This window comes from Alexandromys fortis, unplaced genomic scaffold, assembly GCF_014885135.2.
Source record: "Alexandromys fortis isolate MF-2015 unplaced genomic scaffold, M_Fortis_MF-2015_v1.1 scaffold_84, whole genome shotgun sequence".
Lineage (NCBI taxonomy): Eukaryota > Metazoa > Chordata > Mammalia > Rodentia > Cricetidae > Alexandromys > Alexandromys fortis.
The window spans coordinates 4,574,705-4,602,587 of record NW_026068017.1 but is presented as its reverse complement, the minus strand read 5'-3'; the positions used below and the strand labels follow the sequence as shown (position 1 = coordinate 4,602,587).

Sequence of the window (27,883 nt, the reverse complement as noted above, 5' to 3'; positions counted from 1 at the left end):
AAAGGGGGAGGGGGTGTTAAGATGAAACAGTACAAAGCAATAATCTTACTTTCCCTCCATACAAGAATTCCCCCTCCGCAGGCAAAAATGACAGCGCACAGAAAGGAAAGTATAATTTATATGTACAACCGATAACCTGATACAGAAGAGGGGATTGGGACAGCTCAGAAGTGGGAGCAAAGAGACTGGGAAAGGGGCAGCAAGGAGGAAGTGGGGGTTCCCCATGCAAACTGCCACTCCCTGGCCCCTCCGTGGAGGGGAATGTGCCCATATCTCCCTAGCCTGTTAGCCACTATGTTGCTCTAGTCCCACAGGCAAGGTAGTCTCCTGACTAGGCACCTGGCCTGACCTACTCAAATTTAGTCTGTATCCAGGCCTTGAGGAGGGAGGATTTAAGTCCCCCAGAAACCTGAGCCCCAGAGTGGGGGTCTTCCCCCATGTGTGGCCCTCTGTATTCTCTCCCACCCTTTCTAGGGTTCCTAGAACAGGTTGGGATGCTCCTCTTTGGCTTGGGGGATTATCACCCAACCGTTACTCTTTGGGGGGGGGGGGAGTCCGTGGTCCTTGGTCCCTAGAGAGGAGAAAGGTTCCTAACGCAAGATGCTGGTACACACAAGGTGACTGAGCCACCAAACAGCGCCTTTATTCTGAGGCTGTACAGCAGTCAGCTCCCTCTCTTGCAGCTGCACCCTCCATGTAGAAGAGGCAGCCACCTCTCCTCTCCCCTTCTTTCTCCCGGTGCTATTTCCATCCCTCTGTAATGAAGTCCCCTCCTCTCTGTTGTTCTTCTCACAAAGTTCCTACGGGCCAGACAAGGCTAATCCCCCACTTTGGCAGGAGGCGGAGGTGGTACTGCAGGAAAGGACTGGGGAGGTGCCACCTCTTCCCTCCCGACAATCATTTAGTGGGAAGCTGTGTATTTGGTGTGGGGAGTAAGGGTACTGGAAGACCCTGCTAACCATCTCCCACCCAGACCTCTTCACACCAGCACAGTCTTCAAGGTTTGGTGGGAAAGGTGTGTGGAGGTGGAGAGAGATAGGGGTCCTTCTTGAAGGGAGAAGTTATAGAGGGGCAAAAGGGCTCCTAGCCCAGCGGTGGCCCAAGGTGTGGGGAGGGTGGAGGGTTGGCAGCAGGCCCCAAGGCCTGAGATGTGGGTCGGCTCCGGGGCCGGGGCCTAGGTGAAGGGCAGGCCTGAGAGCCAGTCAGTCGTCTATACAGATCACCTCCCCTGCTCGGGGCTCCTTCCGATCCAGCCCGTCTGACACCAGCGCCCCCATCATTTCCTTCTCTTTCTTCACCAGCACTGGAGGGCCGTTGGTGGTGGCTGTTTGGGGAGACAAGTTAGGAAAGGTCAGCCTATCCTTACTGCCATGTCACTTCCTGTCACCCTGACTTGTGTTATAAACCCTCCTCCTCAGATTCCTCTTGTGCCAGGATGCGGCCGGGTCTGACTCCCTAGCCTTTCTGAATTCACATTCACTTCTCCTTAATGAAACCAGGTAGAGGGAGTTCGAGTGGGTGAGGCTTTGGGTTTCTCAGTTTTGTTTGAGAAAGAGTCTCTCCACATAGCCCTTACTGTCCTGGAACTCAGAGATATCCCAAGTGCTGGAATTAAATGCATGTCCCACCACACCAGGATGCTTTCCCACACAGCCCAGGCTGGCCTGAGGACTCTCAGGAATCCTGCCTCGGCCTCCTGACTGCTGGAGAGTTTTGTCACAGGGATACAAGGAATGGCTGTAACAAGCCCAGAACTACTCTTCCATAAAACAATAGACACTTACAAGGAAGAGAGACGGATTTAAAGCAGGACAAGGGAGTCAAGCAGGGACGAAGTTTGGCAAAAGTGAGGGAGAAGCAAGGAGTCAGAACCACATCTAACCTGTGATGAAGGACCCTGCAGGCATCTGGCTGTAATTGGCGCCTGCGGCGGCCAGGGCCCCTACGGGTGCGGCGCTGAAGGCTGCCCCGTATCCCGGTGGAGTGGCGTAAGGACCCGGGGGAAAGGCCTGGAATAGAGAGCAAGCCGAGGTTAGTTACTCCACAGTCTAGAGGAGAGGAATCATGCTCCAGAATGACTAGAGGTTGTGGTGCAGGCAGGGAGACTCAAGGTGAAGCCTACTGTAACAGGTTGTTTCTCCACATATATAGGATTCTGATTGTGTGTGTGTGTGTGTGTGTGTGTGTGTGTGTGTGTGTGTTTGTGGAAGGGGCACTGACAGGGTAACAAGTTAGGGAAAGAGGGTTACCGGTGTGGGGTGAGGCTCTGTGCCCTTGCTGGCCAGCCGGCTGAGGATGCTGCGCTCGGACATCTGAAGGCGGGCTGCGATGGGGGGTATTCGGGACAGCGTGGCTGGCAGGCGGGTCACATCCGCCTTCATGTCGCTCAGCAACTCCTCCAGCTGGTTCAGAACTGGGGCCCGGGCCACAGAGAAAGAAGAGCAAGAGAAAGATGGAAAGAGAGAGATGGAGCCAGAAAAAGTGACAGTCAGATGGACAAGTACAGTCAGAAAGAGAGGACACAGACATGAAAGGATCACAGACCAAGTGACAAAAATGACAGGAAGTAGACAGAAAAAGAGTGATTCAGAGGAAGAAAGTTTCAGGCCAGATACCACATAGGACAGATGGAAATAAAGAAGAGAAAGGAATATGGAAAAGAGGAAGGGAAAGACATTGGAAGACATGGGGTCGGGGGTTGTCAGAACATCCCATGTGGGAAAAGGGAGGCTTAGGGGTTGGGGATCGTGGGGAGGAAACAGGAGGCATGGGGTAGTATGATTTAAGGAATCAGTTTTAATACATAATAGGGGAGATGTTAAGGGTCAGCGTTACATAGAAGGACCTAAGGCAGACATGTTCTGTTAGGTGGTTAAGATGGCTCTGGGACTTAAGCTACAATTATCAAGGTAGAAGGATATGGGAGAAGAGGTTGAGGGTTAAGGAAAGTTTTATGGGGTAGGGTCAAGGGTGGATGGGCAGGAATTTTTACTTCATGGGATAAATGAGGTGCTAAGATAGTGATCTGTGGTATCAAAGCTAAGAACATTTGTGCATAAACACACAAACTAAAGCTATCAGGATCGTGGCAGGCGCATGCCCAGGGATGAGGTCTCACTGAATAAGGTGACTGGTACCTACTGGTCACTGATATGAACCCTATCTATCAGGTAGGGAGAATGGGCTTGGACAAGGAATAAAGGTTAAAACCCAAAAGGATGCCAGCTGGGTCAGAGGTGGGGTTAGAGGTCAGGGGGGACTGGTTCAGAGGGTAGAGGGGTAAGGGGGCAAGGGGTGTGGGTAGATTTTGAGGGGTGCGGGGTGAAGACTTACGCAGCGTTGTGGGCCCTCCCCCGCGCGGGGCCACCGCGGCCCTTACCCTTGTGCAGGACGGCGTTGGCTGGCTTGTTCCCTGCCAGCGACTCCTTGGAGAGGTGCTGGTGGCTCTCGGCTAGGCACTCGGCCTCGGCAAAGCGGGCGTGGAGGGCCATGGCAGGGTGTGCCGGCTCCTGTGACAGGTTCAGGTAGGCCGCCCGCCGCAGCTGCTCCTCAATCACCAGCGCCTGCTCCAGGAGCTAAGGGCACAGGATAGAGGTGAACACAGAGGTGAGCAGAGGGACAGGACACAGCACTAGAGAGCTACTCTGTCCCCACTCTTGGCCCAGGAAATGCCACATGCACTCCAATGCAGACCACAGTTTCCATCACTTGGGTCTTAGCCAATTCTCAAGATGCTAACGCTCCCTTTAGATGACTTCAGACCTAAGGCCTTCTTCACCCTACTTCTTTCCTTTTTTATCCCCACCTTGAACCTCCGGGCCAGGAATTTATTTTTCATCTCCAGGAAGTTCCCCTTATTGGCTTCAGTTTTGAATGGTTCATTGATAATGGCGAACTGAGCATCGTTCTGGATGTCTTGCCACCGGGCATAGCCATGACTGCCAGCGGAGGAAAAGGAACTATCAAGGAATTTAACTGAATGGTCTTGACTGTGAACATTTCTTGTTATTGGCCAGATTTCCCCAGACTGGGGTACAAGTCTCTGCCCTAAGTGTAGACCCTTCTTCAACCTGTAGGTCCCCTCTGTCCTGGCTAGTTTTTCTCATTAGAGTTATATGGGGAGTGGAACCTCATTAGAGAAAATGCCAAAATAAGGTCTGGTTGCAGGCAAATCTATAGGGCATTTCTTAATTAATGATTGATGTGGGAAGACCCTGCCCATTGTGAGTGATGCCACCCCTAGACAGGTGGTTCAGGATGCTGTAAGAAAGCAGGCTGAAAACCAGCCTACAATTCACAATCCCAGAGAACCTAGACAGCAATGAGGACCCTAAGAGAGACATACATGGATCTACTCTACATGGGGAGTAGAAAAAGACAAGATCTCCTGAGTAAACTGGGAGCGTGGGGATCATGGGAAAGGGTAGAAGGGGAGGGGGAAGGAAGGAAAGGGAGTGGAGAAAAATATACAGCTCAATAAAAACAACTAAAAAAAAGAAAGGAAAGAAAGCAAGCCGAGCAAGCTGTAAAGGGCAAGCCAGTAATCACTCCTCCATGGCCCCTGCATCAGTTCCTGCCTCCAGGTTCCTACCTTGAGTTCCTGCCTCAAGTTCTTGCCCTTACTTCCCTGGAAGATGCATTTTAAGTTGTCAGATGAAATAAACCCTTTCCTCCTGAAGCTGCTTTTGGTCATGTTGTTTATCTCAGCAACAGAAACATGACCAAGACACCTTCTCTCCCAGCTGAGAGACCTTTCTTAATCGTACGTATGTACAAAGGATACAGGACGATCCCAGCCAGGAGCCAATAGTCATGTCTTCGGTGCCAGATTTCGTTGAGCTTCCCCGAGGAAATAGCTGCCCTTTCTTCATTCTGCCACAGTGTGTGAAGCTCTGCGAAGAGAGAAGCATCAGAGGCTTGTGACCCGCATCTACCCCAGTAGGCATGTATGGATGGAAAGCTGAGTGAGGGGAGAATGCTAAATGCTCCCTAGGAACTGTGAGTAGGGTGTGAGTAAGAGAGGTGGCTCAGTGGTTAAGAGCACTTGTTGTTCATACAGAGAACCAGAGTTCAGTTCACGGCACACACGGTAACTCACAACCATCTGTAACTACAGTTACAGGGATTCAGCACCCTCTTCTGACCTCTAACGGTTTATACACACGTGGTGCATAACATACATGCAGGCAAACACACAGACATATAAAATAAAACTGAAAAAAATTTAAAAAGTGGGAAAACATTATGTTAGGCAGTAAGAAATAAAGTTAATTAAAAACAGGCTCACATTAGTCTTAAAACAAAAAATTGTATTAGAGATGAGAGGGAAGGCCCATTGTCAGCATGCACCATCTCACTGAAGGACCTGGAATTCAATGGAGCAGGCAGCCTCAGGCACAATGAGAAAGCCCAGAATGGACAGTGAGGAGCAGGTAACAGACGACAACTCGCACCTGTAAAACCACCATCGGCAATATTGAACATGAACCTCGGCTTCTCCACTTTCTCCTCACGGCGCCCATTGGACCGTGGCTCATCTCGAGGAGGCCCAAGTCGGAGCTCCCGCTCAGCTTTGACATCCTCTGCTAGGCCAAACAGGGCAAAGCTCACACCTCAGGACAGCCTCTACTAAGTCCCAGGACTACTTAATACATAAACAACTACCCACCCAAGGCTCAGGCATTTGGTTTCCCAAGATTCCACCTCCCCTGGTTCCCTTAGGGACTCAGGTATCCAGTCCTTCCTCCCATTACCTCTCTTGCCCAAATCCCCTGTTTCCCCATCCGGCCTCTCCCTGTGTTCCTGTACATCCAACGGTTTCTCCTCCCCCCTTTCTGCTGGTGTTGGCTCTGAGGCTGTGGAAAGAGTCAAGAGATAGGAAGGGAGGATGTTATTCTCATCCCAACTCCAGAAGATGGAACTCTGAAACTCCGGAGCACTGGGATAATCACCCACCGGACTTCTCTCTGTCTCCTCGGTACCCAGGTTCAGACTCTTCCTCTCCAGTCACCGCTGGTGCTTCATCCTCTAACAGAATCTTCCTTGGTTCTAGCCGTTCTCCAAGTGATGGGGCTGGGCTGGGAGAATCAACCTGGTGAAGGACAGTGGAGTCAAGATGAGCTAAAGGTAGCTAGTTACCAAGACCCCTCCAGACCTTCCACTCCACTTCCTCAGAGAGATCCAGGTGTCCACACACCTCTGTCTCCATCTTTTCCCCCATCCTGCTATTCTTCTCTGGCTTCTCTTCTGGGTTTTCAGTGTCATCCTTCTCCAGAGGTGTCCGTATCCCATCTCCTTTCTCACTCGGAGCTGGAGTAGCTGTGGTGAAGGCAGAGTGCTATGGTTTGGATATGGCTTAAGTGTTCTCCAAGAGTTGGTTCATGTGCTAACATTTAATGCCCAGTGTGAAGTACTAAAATGGTAGATATTGAGTCTAAGGACAGTATTTACAGGTGGGTTTTGGAGGAAATAATCAGGATTGGGTAAGGTCAGGGGTGAAGCCCCCCACAACTGAATCCTGTTGACTCTTAAGAAGACAGAGAGGGAAGAATCTACATGCATGCTCTCTGCATTTCAGCATGCGATGTCCTGTGTGACCTCGGGATTCTGCAAGCAAGGTGATCACCAGATGCAGCTGTTGACCTCAAACCTCTAAAACCATGAGCCCAACTAAACCTCTTCCCTGTATAAAGTTGTTCATCTTCATGTATCTCATTACAATCACACAGCCTAATTCGGGGAACCAGGAGGGGAAGCGGGTCTTCCACCCTGACATCTGACTGTACTTCTTCCCCCACCATCCTGACTCCCAATTACCAGGTTTAGAGGTGCAAGGACTGTTGGTTGTAGATGCCTCGGGGGTTGTGGGAGATGTTTTGGTTGGGGAGGAAGCCCTGGAAGAGCGCTTGGAGTCAGCACTGGGATCAGGCATGAGCTCCGGCATTGACCAGCGTCCATTGATGTGCTCAAACTCTTGCACCTGGGGAAGGAAGTGCGCAGGCACAAGGGTCAGTAACTGGTGCTGGTGTACAGGAAGCCTTAGTCCCTCTGTAGCACACCAGCCGGACCTAGAGGGAAGAGATGAGAGACAGAGGAAGGACAGAGACCAAGCAGCTGCCCAGACGCTTGAGTGAAGAAAGACTGATACCTTCTTCTTGACGAGAGACATGACTCCAATGCGGGTCAACACCTGCTGGCGGCTCAGCCCCTCCCGAGGGACCCCATCAGCAAAGGTTTCTGAGCCGTCTGCTCCAGGTTCACAGAGATGGCGCATGAACAAAGACACATAGGCCCTGAAGAGCATGGGGGTAGAAGGAGGATTGCAAGGCCTTAGGGGGTGTTCAGGCAATGAGGGAGACGCAGAGATCACTGACCTCCTGAACTTTAACTCCCTATAGGCCTCTCGCTTGTATCTCCCTCCATGTCCTAACTCATCCATGGACCTTCCCCATCAGCCCAGCCCCCCACTGCATCTCCTGGGACTTGGCCCCATCAGTCGGTTTTTCATCCTGTTCACCAGCTCCTCCTGCCAAGTTATCATGGCCAAGTAAATGTGAGGCCAGGCTAGCCTGGGTGAGGCTCCTTCCTCAGACACCCTTCCCATGAGGGAGAGGCCTGGCCCCTTTACTCTAGGCTCTGTTGAGGGGAAGTGGGGTAGGCTGAGCCCACATCCCAGGAAATCGAGCCTGGACGTGTTATAAGGTAGGAGGTGGCGCTCAGCTGAGTAAGGTCACATCATATGGTAGCCAAGACAAGAGAGGAACACCCAGAGCTCTGAGCCCCACTGAATCCAACCCCACTCACTTAAACTCTTTCTCGGTCTTGCCCCTCAAGTCCCGCACTAGCCACTGTGTGGTGAAAGCGTCCTGTGGTGGCATCCCCCAGCGCATCACAGCATTAAGGAACGCCTTCCGCTGTCGGGTATTGAATCCCAGTACCTGAAGGTAGGGCAGGGCAGGGCCAGGATTGATTGATTAGAAGTCTGAAGTCCTTTCTACTCCCGGTGGCCCAGTCCTCAATCCTAATCCACTCTCCACCTCCCACTGCCACCATTTTCTCCTTAGAGATCATGCAGGGGCCTGGGCCAGAGTCTCACCTCAATGTTCCCCCCAACTCGAGCCAGCAATGGAGGCAGCGGCTTGTCCTTTTCATTTCGGAGCTGCCTCTTTGACTGTCGACGCCCTAAGGGGAAGGGTGGCACTGGTCAGTGGTCACCACCTCCCCTAAGGCTGCAGTCTTCCTCTGCACTCATCCCCGTAATACATAAAACCCGGGGCTAGCCTGTGTCATGTTTCTCTCTAATTCTCTTCCAGGCATGTTGCCAGCAATACTACCTAGCAAAGCTCAAAGAAGTCATATTCAAAAATTAGTAACAAAGATCTGAGAGACAATGTTACTCATGGGAAAGTAAAATAACAATCTTCCTGTTTAGTTTTGGCATATGTGTGTTTGTACTTTCAGATGAGGTCTGTGTTGCCCAGGCCTCCACCTCCTGAACGTGAGCGATCCTGTCTAAGCCTCCTAGTATCTGGCCTGCAGGTACGCATCAGCAGGCTTCACTACCTCTCTCGTGAAAGCATCTGATAGCACAGGGCTGGATGCTCCAAATGTGACACAAAAAGAAAAAAAAAATAGTGGGCTTAGAGAAAGCTAGGAAGTGAAACTGAAAGACTGAGACAGGAAGTCAAGACAAGAGGCCACCTTCAGGACGCTCATCGAAGTCCTCATCCTCCTCCTCCGACCCCACTGAGTATTCTGACTGGTTATCTGTGAGGACAGAGGGGTCCACGGTCAGCGGTTACCATACTGGGGCCCTCCTGGACATTTCTCCACCTCCACCCAGGCCTTGGTCCTGCTGGAGATGCTGGGTTGCATCCTTTAGCCTTATGTCCATAGCCATCTTTAGTCTCTGGGTACCTCCTATTTACCAGAGGACTTCCGTCAAAGTTACTCTAAGACTACTGTGAAGTCCCAGGGTCTTCACAGCCTTCCTCCTATAGTCACTAAATAGTGAAATCCCCACAAATCCATCTGGCTTAAAAAAGTTCCTCTCGACCCTTCCAGATCACTGGCCTCTTGCCTGCTCTATAGCCCTGGCCTCCAATCAAAAGCTCCATCAAAGCTCTCTCAATCACATCTTCCCTTCCCATCTCTGGTCAGGGGCAGCCCTCACCTTGATCCTCCTGAGCGGCATCATTGTAGTTAACCTGCTTTCGAACCCGCTTGCCCTTGCCTAGGTTTCGGGCAAGGTCTTCTTGCTGCTGCTCATAGTGATGCCTCAGCAGCTTCTCCCAGTAGTCGGGATCCACATTCTCCTCCTGCTTGATAATCTCTCGCTCGATCTCCTCAATCTGAAAGGCAGCAGAGTCAAGGCTGGCGCCTCCCTCTCACTTTGGCTGCATCAAACTCCTTCTCTCTTCTACATAGGCCAAATCCTGCTCAACGCTGCCTGACCTGTCTTCGGGTCTGCATCCAGCTTCTGGACACTGCACCTTTTCTCATCACCTCTTCCTTGCAATGTGCTGGCTCCGCTAAATCTCTCCTCCACTTCCCCTTGCTTCCTCCCACAGACTCTAGTAGCTCTGTGACTACCAGAACTTTCTGTGTCCATGTCTCTCTCCAAAGTCCAGTCTCATCTATCTGAGTGAGAAATTGTTTGAGGTCTACTGCTGCTTTTTGCTGGGGGCCAGAATGAGGGAATAATCCAAAACTAAGAGTGCAGAATTTCACTGCCCTTCAGAGATGGCCTTGGAGAGACAGGGTGTGGCCCCAAAGCCTCTCACCTTGTCTTCTTCACGCACAACATACTGTGCCACCTTGAAGGAGCTGAGATACTCATTCATGTTCTGCACATCAGTATCCTCGGTTGCATCCTGGTTCCGGTCCAGCAGTCGAGCGATGGCTTCGTTGTCATAGTGGATCACACTGCTATCTTCCTCCTTATTCTCTCCTGGCAGAGACACGGACAGAAAGGACTTAAGGCTCTAGCCAGAAGATCAGGCAGCTTAGGATGGGTGAGCTGCTCCACTCTTCCTCCTCACTGGGCCCTGGAGAGAACCGTTCCCATGACATGGGAATGCATGTCAAGGGTTCTTTGCTTTGTTTCCTTAGGTGGCCAGCCCTTCTCTCAGGACTACTAGAAAGGGTTTTGTTTTTTTTTTCCCTCACAGGCTGAGAAGTCTTTTGTTTGTTTGTTTTTTTGTCTGTCTGTTTGCTTCAGAATGTACTTTTCCTCAGAGGAGAACAGGGACTACCTTTAGGGAGCTGCAGAAAAAGCTCTCACCCTCATTTTCGTCCTTGAATAGCTCCTCAGTGCCAAATTTGAGGATGTCATCCAGCTCCTGCTTAGACATGGAGCCGGCCTTGGAGCCCAGGCCTGGCCGCACCACCAGATGCGTCAACATCATTTTCCTCTTCGCTACCTGTGTGATCCGTTCTTCCACAGATGCTCGGGTCACAAAACGGTAAATCATCACCTTGTTGGCCTGGCCAATCCGATGGGCTCTGCTGAAGGCCTACAGCGGCAGGAGAGGATGGGGTCAGCCAGGGGAGTGGCACAGAGAAGCTGACACACGGTCAGAAAAGGAGGCTGGTAGGGAAAGGCCTTCTCCTCTCTCCTCAAACCCACACCTGAGCAGGACAGCCTCCTCCATGAACCCATATCAACCTGCTGAATCTTAAGAGGGGATTTAGGGTGCAGGTTCCCACCTGGATGTCATTATGGGGGTTCCATTCAGAATCAAAGATGATGACAGTGTCAGCTGTGGCCAAGTTGATGCCCAGGCCCCCAGCTCTGGTGGACAGGAGGAAGCAGAATTGTTGGGCACCAGGAGCTAGGAGGTGAGAATTAGGCCAAGTTTACCACCAGCTGCTAGATGCTCTAACTATAAATCATTATATCCCAACTCCAAAGTCTAAGTTTCCACCATCCCCTCACCATCCCCCCATCCCAGGGACATGGCTGAAGTTCTCAGGCCTTCCATATCCACAGGGACCAAAGCATTCATCCTCACCATTAAACCGATCAATGGCCTCCTGCCTAAGGGCGCCAGTGATGCCGCCATCGATGCGTTCGTACTTGTAGCCTTCATAGTCTAGGAAGTCCTCCAGAAGGTCTAACATCTTGGTCATCTAAAACACAGGACAGTAGGAGTCCAAAGGTCATGACAGTAGCTTGGGTCTAGTTCCCCAAAGTAACAAATCCCCAAGTCTTGTACTGAAACCCACCCCGCTGCAAGCTCCCAGGAAACTCACACCACCTCCCAAGTTCTCACTGTTCTAGTCAAACTCTTGATTTAAGACCATTTCTTATCAGGCATGGGTTCTCTTGAGACCCATGAAAAGGTTTCTGAGAAACCTATAAATATTTTGAAAGACTCATAAAACTGGCCTGTGGCTTTCTCCGAAGTGGGGTATTCTTTTATCAACATCCTAACGGGCCGGCATTCCCTACCGGTATTTTCTCACAAGGCTGATGACTATACTAGTCTTAGAACAGGGTCAGATGCAAGGATGAGCCAGGCATGTCAGGCCTTTTGTTTTGTGTTTACAGATGAGGATTTGCTGTGTTGGCCTGGCTGAGAGGCATGCACCACCTCAGCCAACCCAGACCTTCTTCATTTCATCTTGTTTTCCAGAGCTAGGGATCAATCATAGCCTCCTGCAAGCTAGCAAAGGCTCTCCCAACGAAGCTTCTCCAGCCACTTGTCCTCCCTTTTCGTTATTTGAATACAGGGTGTCTCTATGTTTAGACTGGCTTCGGCCTCAGCATCCCAACTTCAGGGATCACAAGCATGTGTTGCCTTGCCTGCCTGAGTCAAGGCATACTTATGAGCAGGATCTCAGTCTTTCATACTAGAGCAGCCACGGGAATGAGGACAGGGCTGGCGAATGGCAGCGGAGGACAGCGATGGAGAGAGCGGGTGGGACGGGCACCTGTGAGAAGATGAGCACTCTGTGTCCTTGCTCCTTCAGCTTTCTCAGCATCTTCTGCAGCAGCATAAGCTTCCCTGATGACTTAATGAGTGCCCCACCCTCATAAGCCCCGCTGGGCAGTTTTGGAGACTCCTGAAAAGTGGGGGAATGGAGAAGAGGGTCAGGAAACATACTCCTTACTCCTGCTACTTTGCCTAGAGAAGCCAAAAGCTTAATACAGCTCCCACACTTTTCAGTTCCTACCCTTCCAAGGTCAGAACCTGGGCCCAACAACCCAGCTCCACCCCTCCGCTCAACACAGACCCTCCCAGAGAAGCAGCCATGCGCTCAATTCCCTGCTCATAATGTTACCATGGCAGCCACAGGGAAGAGGTACGGGTGGTTGCAGCACTTCTTAAGGTCCATCATGATGTTAAGCAGGGACACCTGGTTCCCGCCGCCTCGTGAATTCAAGGCCTCAAAATTTCGAGTTAGGATGTACTTGTAGTATTTCCTAAAGACCAGGCAGGATAGGGATATATAAGGAATAATAAGAAAGAAACCACTTCTTTTTCATTTTTCTTTCCTTCCTTCCTTCCTTCCTTCCTTCCTTCCTTCCTTCCTTCCTTCTTTCCTTCTTTCTTTTGAAACAGGGTTTCTCTGTGTAGCCCTGGCTATCCTGAAACTCACTATCCTGGAACTGTAGTCCAGGCTGGCCTCAAACTCAGAGATCTATCTGCTTCTGTCTCCCAAGTGCTGGGATTAAAGGCAAGGGACACCACTCCCAGCAGCAACCACTTCTAATACGCTACTTGGTCCCAACTCTTGGAAAGATACTATCACCCAAACCTCACTCCCAAGTAGAGAGAGCCTGTCCCAAGTCTCACTTTTGCATGGGGCTGAGCTCCACTCGGACAATGAGCTCCGTCTTGGCCGGCATGTTCTTAAAGACATCTGCCTTGAGTCTCCGCAGCATGTGTGGCCCCAGTAAATCATGTAGTTTCTTAATCTGGTCCTCTTTGGATATGTCAGCGAACTCCTCCAGGAAGCCCTCCAAGTTGCTAGCAGACACAGAAGTAAAACAACACACAAGATGAGAGGTCCCTGCTCTGATCTCAGGCTCCCTAAGAGCGTCTCCCTAGGGCTGCAGACTAGTAAATCCTGTGAGTCCTTCCTGTAAATAGCCAAATTCAGAAGCCCAGGATCTCGCCTCCCAAGCCAGAACCTCACTGAGCAATGTCTGAGTACTTCTTAAGTCAGATGAATCTTCTACTGGAACTCCTGGTGCTGCCTTTCCTCCCTGCCACCACCCTTAGCGAGCCACTTACTTAAACCTCTCAGGAGTGAGGAAGTTCAAAAGATGGAAGAGCTCCTCCAGGTTATTCTGCAGTGGGGTCCCCGTCAGCAATAGCTTATGATCTATCTTATAGCCATTGAGGACCCTGAAAAACTAGAAAGTGAGACAGGGACGGGCAGGAGAAAGGGTTATCAGTGTGAAGTGACTGCCACACCTCACAGATATTTTCCTATTGCCAGCTCCTGAATTCCCATTTCCCTCCAGATCAGAGACCCCCAAATCTCTAGCTTCTCCCAACACAGTCCTGTCCCCAGATAGTCCAGGAACCTTCCTTCCAGGCTACAACTCCCCCCAAAGGATTTGATTTAAGGATCAAGACACATGAGGGTGCACAGACTCCGTCTGGAACCTCACTCACCTTGGACTGGTTGTTCTTGAGTCGATGAGCTTCATCCACCACAAGACAGGCCCAGCGGATGGAGCCAAGCGCTGCCTGATCGATGGTGATCAGCTCGTATGACGTCAGGAGAACATGGAACTTCACCTGAGCCTCTCTCTGCCAACATAACCACTTCCCATTCAGCTGCCACTTAACACACACCTACCCACACCCCTAGCCCCCACCCTTTATCAAGAACCATAGCTCTCAGTTTCCCCCCCATGCCCAGTACTGACAGACTCAGGCATGCTTCCAGAGAGTCTACGATAGAGTACAGAGGCACAAAGACAAGGAGAGGAATTCCTTGTTGGGACAAAGAAATGAGAGATCCGAGGATCTTGAAGCAGGAGACAGAGACTCACCTTCATCTTAAAAGCCTTCTTCCCGCCTTTGATGGCGTTGTCCTCAAAGGAGAACTCATTCTCTCGGATAATGGCCCGGCTGTCCTTGTCCCCCGTGTATGTGACCACATAGAACTTGGGTGCCCACATTTGGAACTCTCGCTCCCAGTTGATGATGGTGGAGAGTGGAGCACTCACCAGGAAGGGACCTTTGGTGTGGCCCTGGGAGTCAAGGGTGGAATCCCGTTAATCCTGGCTCTAGGACTACAAACCAGTCTGCCTGCTACCTGCTAAAGCCTTCCATCCTCCATGCCAGGCTAGGCTAGGACTCACACCCTTGGGGCCTAGGCTCCATCACACACCTCCTTGTAGAGTGAGTAGAGAAAAACGATGGTTTGGATGGTCTTGCCCAGGCCCATCTCATCAGCCAGAATGGTGTCAGTGCCTTGGGCCCATGAGAAGCGCAGCCAGTTCAGCCCCTCCAGCTGGTACATGTGCAGCGTGCCTCCTGTGGCTGTGATGAACCGCGGCTGGGTCTCATATTTCACTGTAGGCTGAGGAGTGAAGACATCACAAGGTTCAAGGGAGCAGCTCAGGGTTCTTCCGCTCTGTCCCAAGCTGGATTACAATTTCCTAAACTATGGCCTGAGTTGAGTTGTAATCTTCAGACTTCCCCCCTTGGCCCCTAAAGCAAACCCAGCACTAGGAAGGGCTAGCTCAGAAGGGAACTGGGCTCCACTTCTGGAAGCACTCCAGCCCCCACAGCAAGTCCCTAAGCCCTCTGCAGAGGGCAAGAATGCAGGATAGAGAACAGCAACTGCTCAGAGCCGCGACGGCTTCAGGGAACTCAGTCCCACGGCTGCAGCGACCACTACCGGAGAGAGAACTTACATCATTAGTAGGTGAGCTGGGAGGCCCATCTCCCTGCAGCTCCTTCTTCTTCTTCTTATACTTTCGAGGCTGTGCAGGGTCCTCTCCCATAATTAGCTCACTGAAGAAAGAGTGGGTGTCTGAGCAAGGCCTGGTCCTCGGGAGCCCTCCCACTTTCCTAAATCTATTCCAGATCTGCCTCCTTCTGCCTAAAACCTCTGCTCAAATTCTCTCAGTTTCTTTCTCCGAGGATTTTTTTAAAATCTAACTACATGTAAATTTTGTGTGTGCATGCACATGTCAGGGCCTACATGTAGAGGTCAGAGGACAACTTGTGAAAATTGGTTCTCTCACTCCACCATGTGGATTCTAGGGGATGAAACTCAGGCTGTCAGGCGGAGTGGCAAGTACCTTTACCCACTAAGCCATCCTGTGGCCTTCTCCCAAGCCTTCTCCACTCACTATACCTTGAGAGTCAATCCTTCTTCCCCAGGTAACCTCTTACTCATTTCTCAGACCAGATCCCATTTCCTCTTCTCATGTTTTTATATTTAGTTTATTCTTATTTATGTCTGTGTGATTTTTATGCACATGTCTGTGTGGTGGGTGCCCTTAGAGGCCAGAAGGAATCTGAGTCCCTGGATCTGGAGTTACAGAAGGTTGTAAGCCTCCAAATGTGGATGCCGAACTCAGATCCTCTGCAAGAGCCCTTAGCTGCTGGGTCATCTTTCCAGGCCCAGCCAGATCTTACTGCTCTTCCTCAGACTACTACTACCAAAGCCATCAAAGGCTGAGCCCAGGCTGCCACTGCCCTGGCCTGGGTCTGCGTAAAACTGCATTTGCAGCCTAGTTTTCAGGTTCTATGCACTGGCTCCCTCACCGATGTCTCCAGTAGCTTTGTTTATGGTCTTCATATTCAGGGATGTTCATCTCATCCTCCTCCCATGTAGACTGGTCATAAGGCAAATCCTTCCATTTCACAAGATAATGGTAATTCCCCTTTTTATCCATACTGTTGGGCAGGAGGCCAAGAGGAGGAGCAAGAGAGAAAAATAGTATGGTCACATTGCACAGCGTCCTAGTAAGTAAAGTGCCAACAAGCACAGCATCTGCCACCTTAGCCTTCTCAAGATGGTATGTAAAAGTCAGCCATCACAGCGCATCCCGGAGAGCCCCATCACTCCCTGACCCAGACAGGATTTCTGAGTGTCTAATATGAAACTCATGGGTAGAGGCACAAGCGAGAGAACCAACAAGTACCCCATCTGATCACTCGTGGTCTGGCATAAATGAGCTAGTGCTAGGCAGAAATAGAACCTACACTGCGAACACTCACAGTTGGCGTTCCTGTCCCATCCCCGGCCCTATGCTACTAGAAACAAATAAAGAATCCTGGATTGGGCTCTCCTCCGGGCTTCTCAAGTGCCCTAGAAGAACAAGGCCAGAAGGACTGGAACTGCAGAAACAGTTACCAAACCTCAAGTGGTCATTTGGTGTATGTAGGGCCATCGCCAGAGTAAGAACATGTCATGGTCCAGGTGGGCCTTTCCAGGGACCAAGTCTCACCTGTGGTTGATGATGCGGTGGACGGTCATCCACTCTGGCTTGATGCCAAACCGGTAGTACTTCTCCTCCATCTCAGCATAGTGAGGGTCCTTCACCTTGCGCTTGTCACTCTTCCCGTCATCCTCGCCAGAGCCATAGTCCAGGGGTGGCGGCTCATCCATGTCATTTTTCCGTTGGTAGTTGCGATACATTACCAAGTGGAAGATTTCCAGCTGAGAGAGCAGAGAGGGAGGGAGAAGAGACAGTGTCCAAATTCAAAAAGACAAACGGCAGCAGGGAAGAGGCTAGCCATGTGAGCTGTAGAGAAGGGATCTTTGAAAGCAAGTAGATAAAAAACAAAGAGTAATAAAAGCAATAGTGAAAAATAAATAAAACTGATAGGACAGAGTTAGAAGACCAGGCCTGGGGGAGCAGTTAAGGAACGTAAGAGGCAAGACAAGGGGGATTAAGAGCAAAGATGGATAAGAAATAAAAAAGTAAGAAGGAGATGGCAGTGAGGAAAGGGGTGAGAACTACAGAGAGTGTGACTACAGAGAATGAGACCAAAAGAACCACAGAAAGAGTGTGAGGCCTGAGGCCTAACCTGAGGGGGAAGGAGATGGAAACCCAGAGGAGAGGGGAGGAGCGAGCTAGTGACTGACAGCAAAATCCTGAGGGTAGGACAAGCAATAGCCTTTGTACCTGAAGTTCCTTGGCCCAGGAGCAGTGCCAGTAGGACAATCCCACCCATTTGACAAAGAACTCTCGCTCTGATCTGCCTTGAAGAGGACGAGGGGGTGGGACGTCTGGATTCCCGTCTGTTTGCTGGGGTGCTGGCATTGCAACAGGTGGCTCCCCCCATCGCCAATGCAAGATCTTCTGAACACGGCCCTTTAGCACAGGACACTTCAGGATGGACACATAAGAGAAAAAGGAAGGAAAAAGGCAAGGAGAGCCTCTTGTTAGGTAGGACAAAGGTACAACAAAGGGTGGGGGCTAAGAAAGGAAAAGCTCAGTGTTTGGGACCCAGGAATGGGTGAAAGTTGGGGCTCAATGGTGAGGTTAAGGACTGAGTCCCACTTACTGTACATCGTGGGCACAGCCATTCACCTTTGGGGATGTCAGGCAGCGGTGGGTTCAGACAGTGGATGTGGTAGGAGGAGATGCAAGCGTCACAGCACAGCAGCTCCCCACCATCCTTGCACACTCGGCAATACTCCATGTGATCGTCCTCTTCCTCCTTCTCTCCTTCCTCCCCCTCCTCTTCATACTCTTCCTCCTCCTCCTTGGCCTCCCATTGTACCCCTTCCTTCTCCTGGGAATCAAGAAAGAGAGAGAGAAAGAGAGAGAGAGAGAGAGAGAGAGAGAGAGAGAGAGAGAGAGAGAGAGAGAGAGAGAGAGAGAGAGAGAGAGAGAGAGAGAGGATAAGGAGAGACTGGAAAATTAAGGCAAAACCAAGATGACTGAGTCCCAGAAGTGCACAGAAGTCTCCTGGGCCCTACCAAACAGGTTATCCCCATTTTCCAAAGACACTGGCTCTGCCGAAATAGGGTTTGATGAAAGGACCCAATCAGGATTCCAGAATCTTGTTTACCTATTACCAAGAAGCCCAGAAGACCATAACAGAAAGCAAGAAGAAAAGAGATAGGTGGGACCCTGAGGGCACCAGGTACTCACACAGTGGGGACAGCTCCATTTGCCCTCAGGAGCCCGGTCAAGCTCAGGGTCAAGGCAGACGAGGTGGTAGGCACGAGGGCAGGTGTCGCACAGAATAATTTCCCCACCCTGCTGGCACACCTCACAGTAATCCTGGTGATCCGTCTCGTAGCCATCAACCTCCTCCTCCCCGGCCACTGCGGGACAGCCCAGGACTGTCATATACCCCAGTCAAGTCAAAGGGAACAGAAAAAGAAAGAACGAGATTCAGGGGAGACAGAGAGAAGGGTTTAATAGAGAAGTCAAAATCTGAAGTAAGAAAGACAGCAAAGGAAGAAGAGGGTGGACAGAGGGGCTCACACAGTGACAGCCCTTACCCTTCTTCTTCTTCCTTCCTGGCCGGCCTCGCTTCAGTTTCTTGGCACGGACAGGGCCATCAGGCCGGCCTGAGGCACTATGGACGCTACCACTGTCCAAGTCTGACTCCTCAGCTTCTGGATCCGGGCCCTCATCGCTCTGGAAAGCATACTGCCCATAGCCCCGCTACCGTCAGTGAGGCATGCTGGGTTCTGCTCACCACCTCCTCCACCCCTAGACTGTGGGTTCCCCGCTCAGCTTCCCTCATGGACTACCCATGGATCTCAGCCCTTGACACCAGGATGTTTAGCAGACAGGGAAGAGCCACTCACCGAGCCTGCCTTCTTCCTCTTGCCACCCAGCAGCCCCAGCTTGATTTTGAGTGGTGCCATCTTCTTCCCTCGAAGCTTCTTGCGTCCATCAGGTACTCGGGGGTTCTTATTCCGCCTCTTGTGGCCTGGACCTGAATGAGAATAGGGAGGAAAGGAGAAAACCTATAGGCCATGACACATCCTGGAAGAACAAGAGTCACGGGAACTCTGGACTGCGCCGTGGGCTACGGCTTTCCTCGTGTCCCCTTCACAGGCAGCAACCCCCCTCTCCCCCCAGCAATCAAGGCTGGGAAGACTTGAGCTAGTCATGAAGCCATGCAGTCGGAAAGCAGGGAAACAGAGGTTGGAAGATAAGGGTTCCTACCTTTGCCCTCTTTGGTTTTGGCTCTTCTGATAGGTGGGGGCTGGATTTCAGGAGCAGGGGGTGGTGGGAGGGCAGGGGGGGGTCCAGATGGTGCTAGGGGGGTGGCTGGGGAGACAGCAGCTGACACCTGCTCGGCTACAGCTGCTGCCGCCGCTGCCGCCGCCGCCGCCACAGCAGCTGCTGACCCTTTGAAGGGGTTATTGGCGCTGAACTCTCTCCACTTGGCCCCCAGGATGGTCATCATCTTCGACATTGGGATCTTGGGATTCTTCTTAGCAATTAGGGGCCTGGAAATATAGAAGCAGAAAATCCAGACCTTTCACAGATGGTCTGGGAATACCGCCATCTCCCCATATCAACTAAGTCTGTGCTAACTATCTGGGTGGGGGGAATACGTCCTATTAAGAAAAATATTAAGTAATAAATTAAGCAAAAAGAAAAGGGAAATCGATCCTGTTGAGCACCATCCTCACTGTGGCACAACAGCACTCTTGCCTTGATTTTTCTACATTTTACTTAATTCTATGGAACTTGAAGAAAGTTTCCTTTGGGATAGTTTTGTGTGTGTGTGTGTGTGTGTGTGTGTGTGTGTGTGTGTGTGGTTTATCGAGACAGAGTTTCTCTGTGTAGTCCTGGACCTTGCTCTGTAGACCAGGATGGTCTCTAACTCACAGAGATCCGCCTGCTTCTGCTTCTTGAGTGCTGGGATTAAAAGCATGCACCACCACCACCCAGCCTTCCTTGGGATAGTTTGAAAGAGACAGACATTGCATCTTCTTCAAAGGTGTATGTGTGAAAATCCTATGAGGACACCTGCGACGCTCAGTGCTGGGAAGCAGGCTGTCTCTAGCAGGGGTGTAAGCAAGACATCACTAAGGACAGCTACCAATTAGCATCTCTTGAGTCTAGGTAGCAAAGGTTTTGAGTCTAGGTGCAAAAGGCTTTGCATTCAACTTCCCACCAAATCCACACAGGCTCCTACAAAGTATGTATCATTTCTAGTTTACAGATAAGGTAAACTTAAGCACTTTGAGCACCAAAGAAATTAAGTATCTTGCCCAAGTGTAAGCCAAGGCACTAAACTGCTGTGTTAAACCTCAGTATGGGCTTTCTCCATAGCTAAAATCCCACTGCTACCAATGCATGATGTGTTGTTACTAGGACTAAAGAAAAGGTTGTAAAGACTTGAAATAAAAACTCTCAGACAACGGTGTCACCCAGGTCTAGTCTAGAGAAGCTTCAGCGAGGAAGATGGAATTACTGGAGCAGAAGACTCAATCCTTCCTGTCCTCACTACCTTCTAGTTCTGGAAAGTTCTCCAGTGTGGTACTAGACTCACGACTTCTGCCCTCACAACCTTAAGGGAAGACAGACTCTTAGCTGGGACTGACAGATCCCAAACCAAGAGTAGACTGAAATTATGTGAAAAATGTCGTGTGCATATGCCGTGAATTTCTCTGGAAGCATTTTCTTAGATTTTAAACAGATTCCAGAGAGGCCCAGCCTGCACCCCAATAGTAACCATTCATCTGAAAGGATTCCTAGTTCCACTGTACCTCATGAACTGACTGAAGGCTTTATAGTTGGTAAGTGTGTGGTAGTCCTCCTCAGAGAACACATGCTCCACATCCTCCAAGCCCCAGGTCAGAAGCAGCGCAGCTGATGACTTCTGTTCCACCTGCTGATGGGGACAGCGGGGGGGGGGGGGTAAGGTGGGGCTGCTTGGCCCCTCTCCTCTCATCCGTCAATATCTCACTCAGTCTCCACCAACTTCCTGACCCCTCTGCAGCCCAGGCCCCGTGCTTTACCAACCCCAGTTCTGGCCGCACCCCTCTTCGCCTGCACCTCTGATGCAGACCCCTCACTCTTCCTAACTGTACTCACCTTTTGCCCCCCATCTCCTTCTCCCCTTTTCCTCCTCTTTGTCTTTTTCTCTTTTTTTTCTCGGTGCTTCCTTCTTCGTTTCCGACCTGGTCCAGTTCCATATTCACTTCCTCCACTCTCTGACTTCTCCCGGTACTCATCTCGCTCTGAGCCAAATTCCTCTTCACTGTCCTAGGAAGAGAAACAAAAATAACATCTATTCCTTCTTGCCATATGCCAAGAACTGTCCTTAGCACAAAACATATTTTATCTCTTTCCATCTTTACAACTATCCCATGAAACAGTAATTGATCTATAGTTATTCACTTTTTTACAGAGGAAACTGAGGCAAGGGGAGCTAACTAAACTGCCCAGGAAGACAGAGGACTTCTAGGCTCTGAATTCACGCAATCTTCTTCCAAGACTGTGGTTTTCTTCTTCCCTCCGTATTGGGAATTAAACCCGAGACTTAAGCATGTAAGGCAAGTTCTGTACCACTGAGCTGTCCCTCGGCAAGCCAGCGAGCTCTCAACTGTTTCTTTCAGATTGCAGAGCAAGTTACAGTGACAACTGGATGTTTTACCAGCTTGGAGCACTTGAGGTTAGGGTTCCAGGTCCAAGAGATGCAGATGAAATAAAGGAGGGAGGGAATGGAGCCTTTTGACTTTAAGAACACCTTTGCTCAGGCAACCAGGGCCAGAGAAGATGTCATCTCTGGGAAGGGAACCCCACTTTGTTACAGCATTAGGGACCCTTGGTACTCACGAGCTTCTTGCGTTTCCGGGGCTTGCCTGGCTTGTTTTCCTTCTGCTTTTTGGGTCCTCGCTTTCTCTTCTTCACACCCAATGCTGAAGGCAGCAGCCGGATATCATCCTTATCTTTGGAGAGAAGAGCACCAGAAAACCTAAACTTGGAGCACCCCAATCCCCGAGGTTCTTTATTGTCCCCTTTCCTGCCGACTCAGTCACACTCTCTAGGAACCCAGTCATTAATTCCTCTAAATTTCACTGCCCTCCAACGGATGCAAACAGAGTGTTTCTAGTACTCTGGGATCCTCTGGTTCTGAATGGGAGGTCAAGGGTCAGAAAGGAAGAGCAGCCAAGCCACTCCCTTTTCTCCCCTCCTACTAACAAGGGACCAGACTCTAGGCCACCGGCTCAGACTGTGGCAGGTCCTTTCAGTCCTCGCCAGGGCTCCTCCTGCCTTCCCCCTCACTTTGCCAGCTGGCAGCTTGCCCAGGAACCGGGGAAGCCATGCCCAGCTGCTGGCCTGGCCTGACCCCAGCACTTGGAGTAGGGAGACACAAGCTGGCAGCTCCCTAAGCCAGATGCTGAGAAGGGAGAGCCAAAGGTGGACACCCGGGTTCTCACACTAACACCCTGGGGCTCTGACATCCTTTTTGCCAAGAGGGAGGCCTCTATTTACATTTTCTTGGATAATCACCCCAACACAGCACTGGAGAAAAAGAAATTCTCAGCTAGTCATTCTACCCTCTTGCCCACGGGACCAGTACCTGCCTCCTTCATACCCTAACTCAGCAAAACGAAGTCTGCGCAATTCCCTGAACAGTCCTTCTCCCAGAGGACTGGAGTCTGCCTCTAAATCTCTTCCCAGAGGCTGTGCCCTTTATCCATGGCTTTACCTTTCATTTCTGTATTTTTCTCAGACATGTACACACACACGCTCACACACACACACAGACACACACACACATTACAGGGACACAAACAAAGGATATAATTACAGACAGACACATGTGACATGTGCAGTCTTAAATTCATTTACACACACACACACGCACACACACACACACACCTGTACCTGCTTCAGCATAGCTATGTCCCTGGCTCTCTCCCCAGAAGGTTCTGACAGAGGGCTCAGGACGCGTCCTTCCCTGATATTCCACCACCCCATTCTCCCTGACCCCTGCCAGTCTGCTGAAGCTTGGGGACCAGAGTGGTTTCTTGCAGAACAAGCCCTAATGCCCCACAAACGGATGTCACACAGAAACGGTGCTCTAGTTCACCTACCACCCCCACAAATCACTAGACTAACCAGCCAGACCTGTCTTGTCCAAGGAAAGGCAGCTGCAGCCAGAGGGGAAAGCCAGGGCTTGGCCCAGGCTCTTGCTCTAGGACACACAATCCTCCTCTCAACAGCCAAGGAAAATTAGCCACAATTAACACCCCAGGCCTGGGTTTCCGATCTGATGCTACCTTTCCTTCTACCTCCACCATCCCGTGTCCCTGTGAGCTAAGAGACACTCTAAGATGGGGGTGTGGGTATGCAAAGAGGCTGCCTGCCGAGAGGCCGTGTGTGAAAACTGATCCAGGGCTGTAACAGGACGTCAGACGTCATGCCCAGCAGCTGGCTCCCCTTAACTCTAGGGATTTGGGTTAACACGAACATGGAAACGAAGACCGCGGGGCAAGTGGCAAGGGCAGGCCAGGCTACGCCAACTGGCTAAGGATCAGGGAAGTGGCCCGCCGGGTCACCCTGGGTGTGTGGGGCGAGTAAGCCTGTGAACTCCACTTCCCACCCAGTCCAGCAGGAGGTTCTTGGTTTTAGGCCGACGTCGGTGGCCAGCAGAGGGGAAGAAAGGCAAGGAGAGGCAAGGGAGGGTAATAAAGCAAATCTAAGCCCCAACCTCTGTCTCAGCAGCCTCTCAATGCTGGCCGCGAGCCCAGACTCACCCACATCCCGGCTCAGATCTCGGGAAGGTGGGGAGGGCGAGGGCGGAGTCTGGCGGGAGGGCCTGTGGGAGGAGCCTGGGTGAGAGCGTTCCTCCCGCCCCTCTCTCCTAATCTCGCCATCAATCTCTCACACTTATATTTATTTTTTTCTCAAATTCCCCTCCCTCCCCCACAACGAACCTCCATAATAGGTCTGCCGCACATGCGTACTGAATGCAGGAGGTGGGTTTGTATGTTCAGACCTTTTGCAAAGAAACTACCAGAATTTTCCGCACCACCCACAATCATTTCCCCACCCCCATCCCCACCCCCCAAGGAATCACATCTATATATTATGTTATATTATTTCTCTAGACTTGCCAGAAGGGGGAGGGGGAAGAAATGGTTTTTTTTTTCTTTAGCTTCCTGCTCCCTTCCCCCACCAACACGAATGCTATTATTTTAAACGTTTAACAATGTAAGGAGACTGGAGCGAGGGGGGAAGGGATAAAAATTGGTCTTGGGTAAGAATGTAAAACAAAATGGTGAGAATCAAAGCAGTCGCAATGAAAAACAATGGAAGGCTCTCACGAGTACAAATTCATATTCCAGCAAGAGACGAGGGCGGGCAGCCTGAACAGGGCTCCTTAGAGGAGACTTATTTTCCCCACACTTAGGTAGACGGATAATGAGTACGCTAAAAATATTTTTTCGAAAGTTTTGCCTCAGAAAGTCATCTGAGGGGGTGTATCTGGGTCACTTATTTGACTTGGAGGGCTGGAATGGGGGATGAACTTGCCCCGGGAGACAGAGGAGGTGAGGTTTTATTTCAAATATAAAAATGTAAAAGCATTTGACGTTTCTCATGGGTTTAGAAAGCAAAGAAGGGGGAGGGAGGACGCCACACAAAGACCCATGTCGACCTTAGACTCGTTCATTCTCCTCTCTTACAGGCACACGGTTCCTGGGATCAAAACCAGACCCGAGTTCCGAAGAGTCAGGCGAGAGTTACCGGTCCCCTGACTCACCTGACGAGCCTCTTTCCCCTCTTTTTCACACCTTGCCGCAGGCTGCCCTGCGGGCAGCCCTCTCCCCAGATTCTTTTATTCCTCCCCCCACCCTCCGCCCTCCAAGCGAATTCTGCGGGCTCCGTGGAATAACTTTTTTTCTAAACTTTTCCCCTTTTTCGGGTAAGCCTAGCAGGGGTAACGGCCTTTTCCCAGAAAAGCATTAAACACATTTATACCCCCTCTCCAAAGGCTATCTCAACATGTGCGACACAAAGTCACACTGGCCAACATGATAGTTTCACAAACGACGTTTGGAAGTTTGGTGCATTTGGGCTGCTCGGCCGCCAGAGACTTGGGGGTGTGGATGTCCCCAGTCAGAGGTTACGGACACCTATCCTAAAGAAGACAGAAATCGCTCCACCGGGGGAGGGGGGTCTGCTGGACGTCTGTCCCCAGCACAGCTGGACGTGCTGCTCAGAGTACCCGATGACTTGTCATCTCGGAGAAGGGTGCTGAGTGACGGTCAAGCACAGAGCAGCTGGGTGGGCAGTTCACGCCCCCCAACGTGGTCAGGGTGTGTGGGTGGGTGGTTTCATCAAAAGAGTGACAGTGAATGGCAGCCACGTGAGAGTCACAGCTGGGCAGTTCGGCCACCCCAGACTGACGGGGTCACGGGGGATGGGGGCCTGCACTTGACACAAAAGAGCCTGGGGCAGAGATGCCGAGGGTGGGGCCCGGGGCATCAGGCTCCCCAGACACTCTCCTGTCTCCCCTAATCTGAAGTGACCCGAGATCTCCACGGCCCGCTGGGGGTAGTGGATGGAGGGTAGGTCTAAGTCTTACTCCAGGAAGTGGTCTGCGTGGAGTGTGGTCACCACCTGCCCCTAGTCATCAGCCGCCACAAACATTCACACGCCCCCTCCCCCGCAGGCCACCGCACGCCCCTGAGTTGGCGGGCACCAAAGTCCCTGCAGGTGGAGGGGCTGGTCCGCCGGCCACCGTCCCACCTCTGCCTGCCCAAGTCCCGTGCGGAGGACGTCGGGTGGCCGTCGGCGCCACCCACGGAACCCCACTCAGCTTCAGTGCGACCCCACCGGGGCCGAGCCCGAGGGGCGCTCACGCGGCCGCCCCTCCCCCACGTGCCCCTCCCCCCACGCCGCCGTCCGGTCGCCGGGGTCTCCGCGGTCCCTCGCTCGGCCTGGGAGGGGGCCCCGGCTTCGCCGCGGCCGTTTCCTGCCTACCCCCTCCCCGCCGAGGGTGAAAAAAAAAAAAAAAATCTCCTCCCCCGAAAGCCACGACCAAGTGGCCCGGTCCGCGCGCGCAGCTCGCTCCCAGCGCTCTCCAGCCCGGGCGGCGGCGGCGATCGCGGTAGCGGCGGGGGAGGGGTGCGGCGGGGGAGGGGAGGAGGCCTGGCCCCGAGGCCGCCGCCGCCCGGACCGCGGGGCCCGTCTGGACCGGCCAGGCGCCCGGGACTCGCCTCGGCTCGGCCGCACCGTAGGTGCCCGGCCCGGCGGCTCCGCTCGGGCCCGGGGAGTCTGGCGGACGCTTACCTGGCGGCGGGGGCGGCGGTGGCGGCGGCGGCAGCGGCGGCGGCGGCGGCGGCGGGAAGAGGTGGCAGCTGGGGGGGCTGTGGCGGTCGCGGCCCCGGTCGTGGCCCGGCCCGCGCCCGAGTACTCCCTCTTCGTCCTCCTCCTCATCGTCCTCGTCGGCCGCCTCCACCTCCTCCTCCTCCTCGTCGCCCTCTTCTTCCTCCTCTTCTTCCTCCTCCGACACCACCATCTCCTCCTCCTCCTCCTCCTCGTCCCTCAGAGGGGAAGCCATCCTGTGGCTCTGGCCCCCCCACCACCCCCCCACCCACCGCCCGCCCGCCTCCCCCACCGCTACCACCACCACCTCCTCCTCCTCCTCGGCGGCGGCGTCCTCCTCCTCCTCACCGCCTCCCCCAGCCCCCCAAGCCCCCGGGCCACCCCCCTCCAGAACACCCACCCCGGGGGCCGGCGTCTGAGGAGGGGGGCCGCACCACCCCCAAAAATGTTCTTGGAAAAATTTAAGGACTTTTTCCCCCTTCTCTCTTTGCTCCCAAGAGAACAAGAAAGGGAGATCGTTTTTTAAAAAAAATTATATATATATGTATATAAAAGTTTTCGACTTCTCTCTACCCCCCTCGGTTGCTTTAAATATATTTAAATTCTGAGGGGGGCGCTCAGAAATATTTCTCAGAGCTGAGGCACTAAGATGGCCGCCTTGAAATTATTTTTAAAACAACCCCCCCTCCAGCACCGCCACCCCCTCTATAAAGAAAGAGAGAGGGGGGTAAAAACCCCTTTTAAAACAAAATGGCTGGCTTAATATTTCATTTTTCATACACCCCCCCTTCTCCCTGTTACATCCCATCTCCAAGCTTCTACTCAGAAGCCCACTAATTTCTCCTTTTTCATAACTGATTAGTGCACAGATTAATACATTTTCCTTGTGTATTGAGGGAGAGAGAGAGAGAGAGAGAGAGTGTGTGTGTGTGTGTGTGTGTGTTGGGGGGCATGAAGGATTTCTGCATAAAACAAAAATGGCTGCTGTGACTTAACTCCCCCCCCTGTAAAAATCTTTGGGGGGCATTAATCAGTACTCATGCTCAGTCTGACATCAGCATAAATTGTTAAAGGTTAACTAGTTAGATACTAGTCCAACTAGATTGAATTTTTCTTTTCTTTACTAGTCTTGTTCCTCCCCCCACCTCCCTTCTCTAAAGAAAAGGTTTTTTTTTTTCTGAATACTTCAGAAGGGAGTGGTTTGATGTGAAGGTTTTTTTTTTCCCTTCAGGCATTGAAAAGGAAAAAGATGAAATATATGTTTATATATAACTCTCTACATACCTCATTGAAGTCAAAATGCATTTAATTGTGTACGTAGCTTTTAAATGAGAAGCAGTACTAGATTTTTTTTTTCTTCTTAAAAAAAAGTGACAGAAATCCTAGTGACTTTTGGGGGAGAGAGATGAATAGATATGATGACTGAGTTTTTTTCAAGGGAGTCCATGTTTGATTCTCTCCTTCGCCAAGCCTTTTCAGGGTTTTATAATTGTTGTAAATTTTATCTCTACTCTTTCTCCCTCCTCTCCCCTGGTTGGCAGCTTGTAAAATCGTCTGACTTGAGAAATTAATTTAGGGGTAAATAGGACAGATTTTTAGAAGAAAAAAGAAGGAGTCAAATCTGGAGATTGTGAAATT

The 27,883-nt window shown here is 51.5% G+C and overlaps 1 protein-coding gene and 1 non-coding gene across 8 annotated transcripts; both read right to left on the bottom strand.

Annotated features, from left to right (window-relative positions):
- Nucleotides 1-100: 100 nt before the first annotated feature.
- Nucleotides 101-26,495, bottom strand: Chd3 (chromodomain helicase DNA binding protein 3). Of its 7 annotated transcripts, none has more exons than XM_050162496.1 (40): nucleotides 26,210-26,495; nucleotides 21,743-21,855; nucleotides 20,999-21,169; nucleotides 20,671-20,795; nucleotides 19,115-19,401; nucleotides 18,751-18,881; nucleotides 18,439-18,589; nucleotides 18,083-18,276; nucleotides 17,490-17,720; nucleotides 17,108-17,311; nucleotides 16,427-16,638; nucleotides 15,741-15,872; nucleotides 14,882-14,981; nucleotides 14,353-14,544; nucleotides 14,012-14,212; nucleotides 13,629-13,766; nucleotides 13,242-13,363; nucleotides 12,801-12,974; nucleotides 12,286-12,427; nucleotides 11,935-12,066; nucleotides 11,013-11,130; nucleotides 10,708-10,832; nucleotides 10,283-10,514; nucleotides 9,783-9,949; nucleotides 9,173-9,350; nucleotides 8,701-8,766; nucleotides 8,096-8,181; nucleotides 7,804-7,937; nucleotides 7,148-7,292; nucleotides 6,817-6,979; nucleotides 6,197-6,318; nucleotides 5,956-6,091; nucleotides 5,754-5,855; nucleotides 5,454-5,585; nucleotides 4,784-4,892; nucleotides 3,806-3,938; nucleotides 3,334-3,575; nucleotides 2,250-2,413; nucleotides 1,883-2,009; nucleotides 101-1,324 (listed from the first exon to the last, which is right to left on the bottom strand). In XM_050162496.1, exons 1-40 carry the CDS (start codon nucleotides 26,478-26,480, stop codon nucleotides 1,084-1,086), a joined length of 6,345 nt encoding a protein of 2,114 aa, XP_050018453.1. In that variant the 5' UTR covers nucleotides 26,481-26,495; the 3' UTR covers nucleotides 101-1,083. The 7 variants fall into 7 exon arrangements, with proteins under 7 accessions (XP_050018453.1, XP_050018457.1, XP_050018454.1 ...); XM_050162500.1 differs by having other exon boundaries at nucleotides 3,380-3,575; XM_050162497.1 differs by having other exon boundaries at nucleotides 5,454-5,582.
- LOC126514148 (small Cajal body-specific RNA 21) lies at nucleotides 7,549-7,687 on the bottom strand. Its single transcript, XR_007595509.1, has one exon. It is a non-coding gene; the product is annotated as a small Cajal body-specific RNA 21 (non-coding RNA).
- Nucleotides 26,496-27,883: the final 1,388 nt, after the last annotated feature.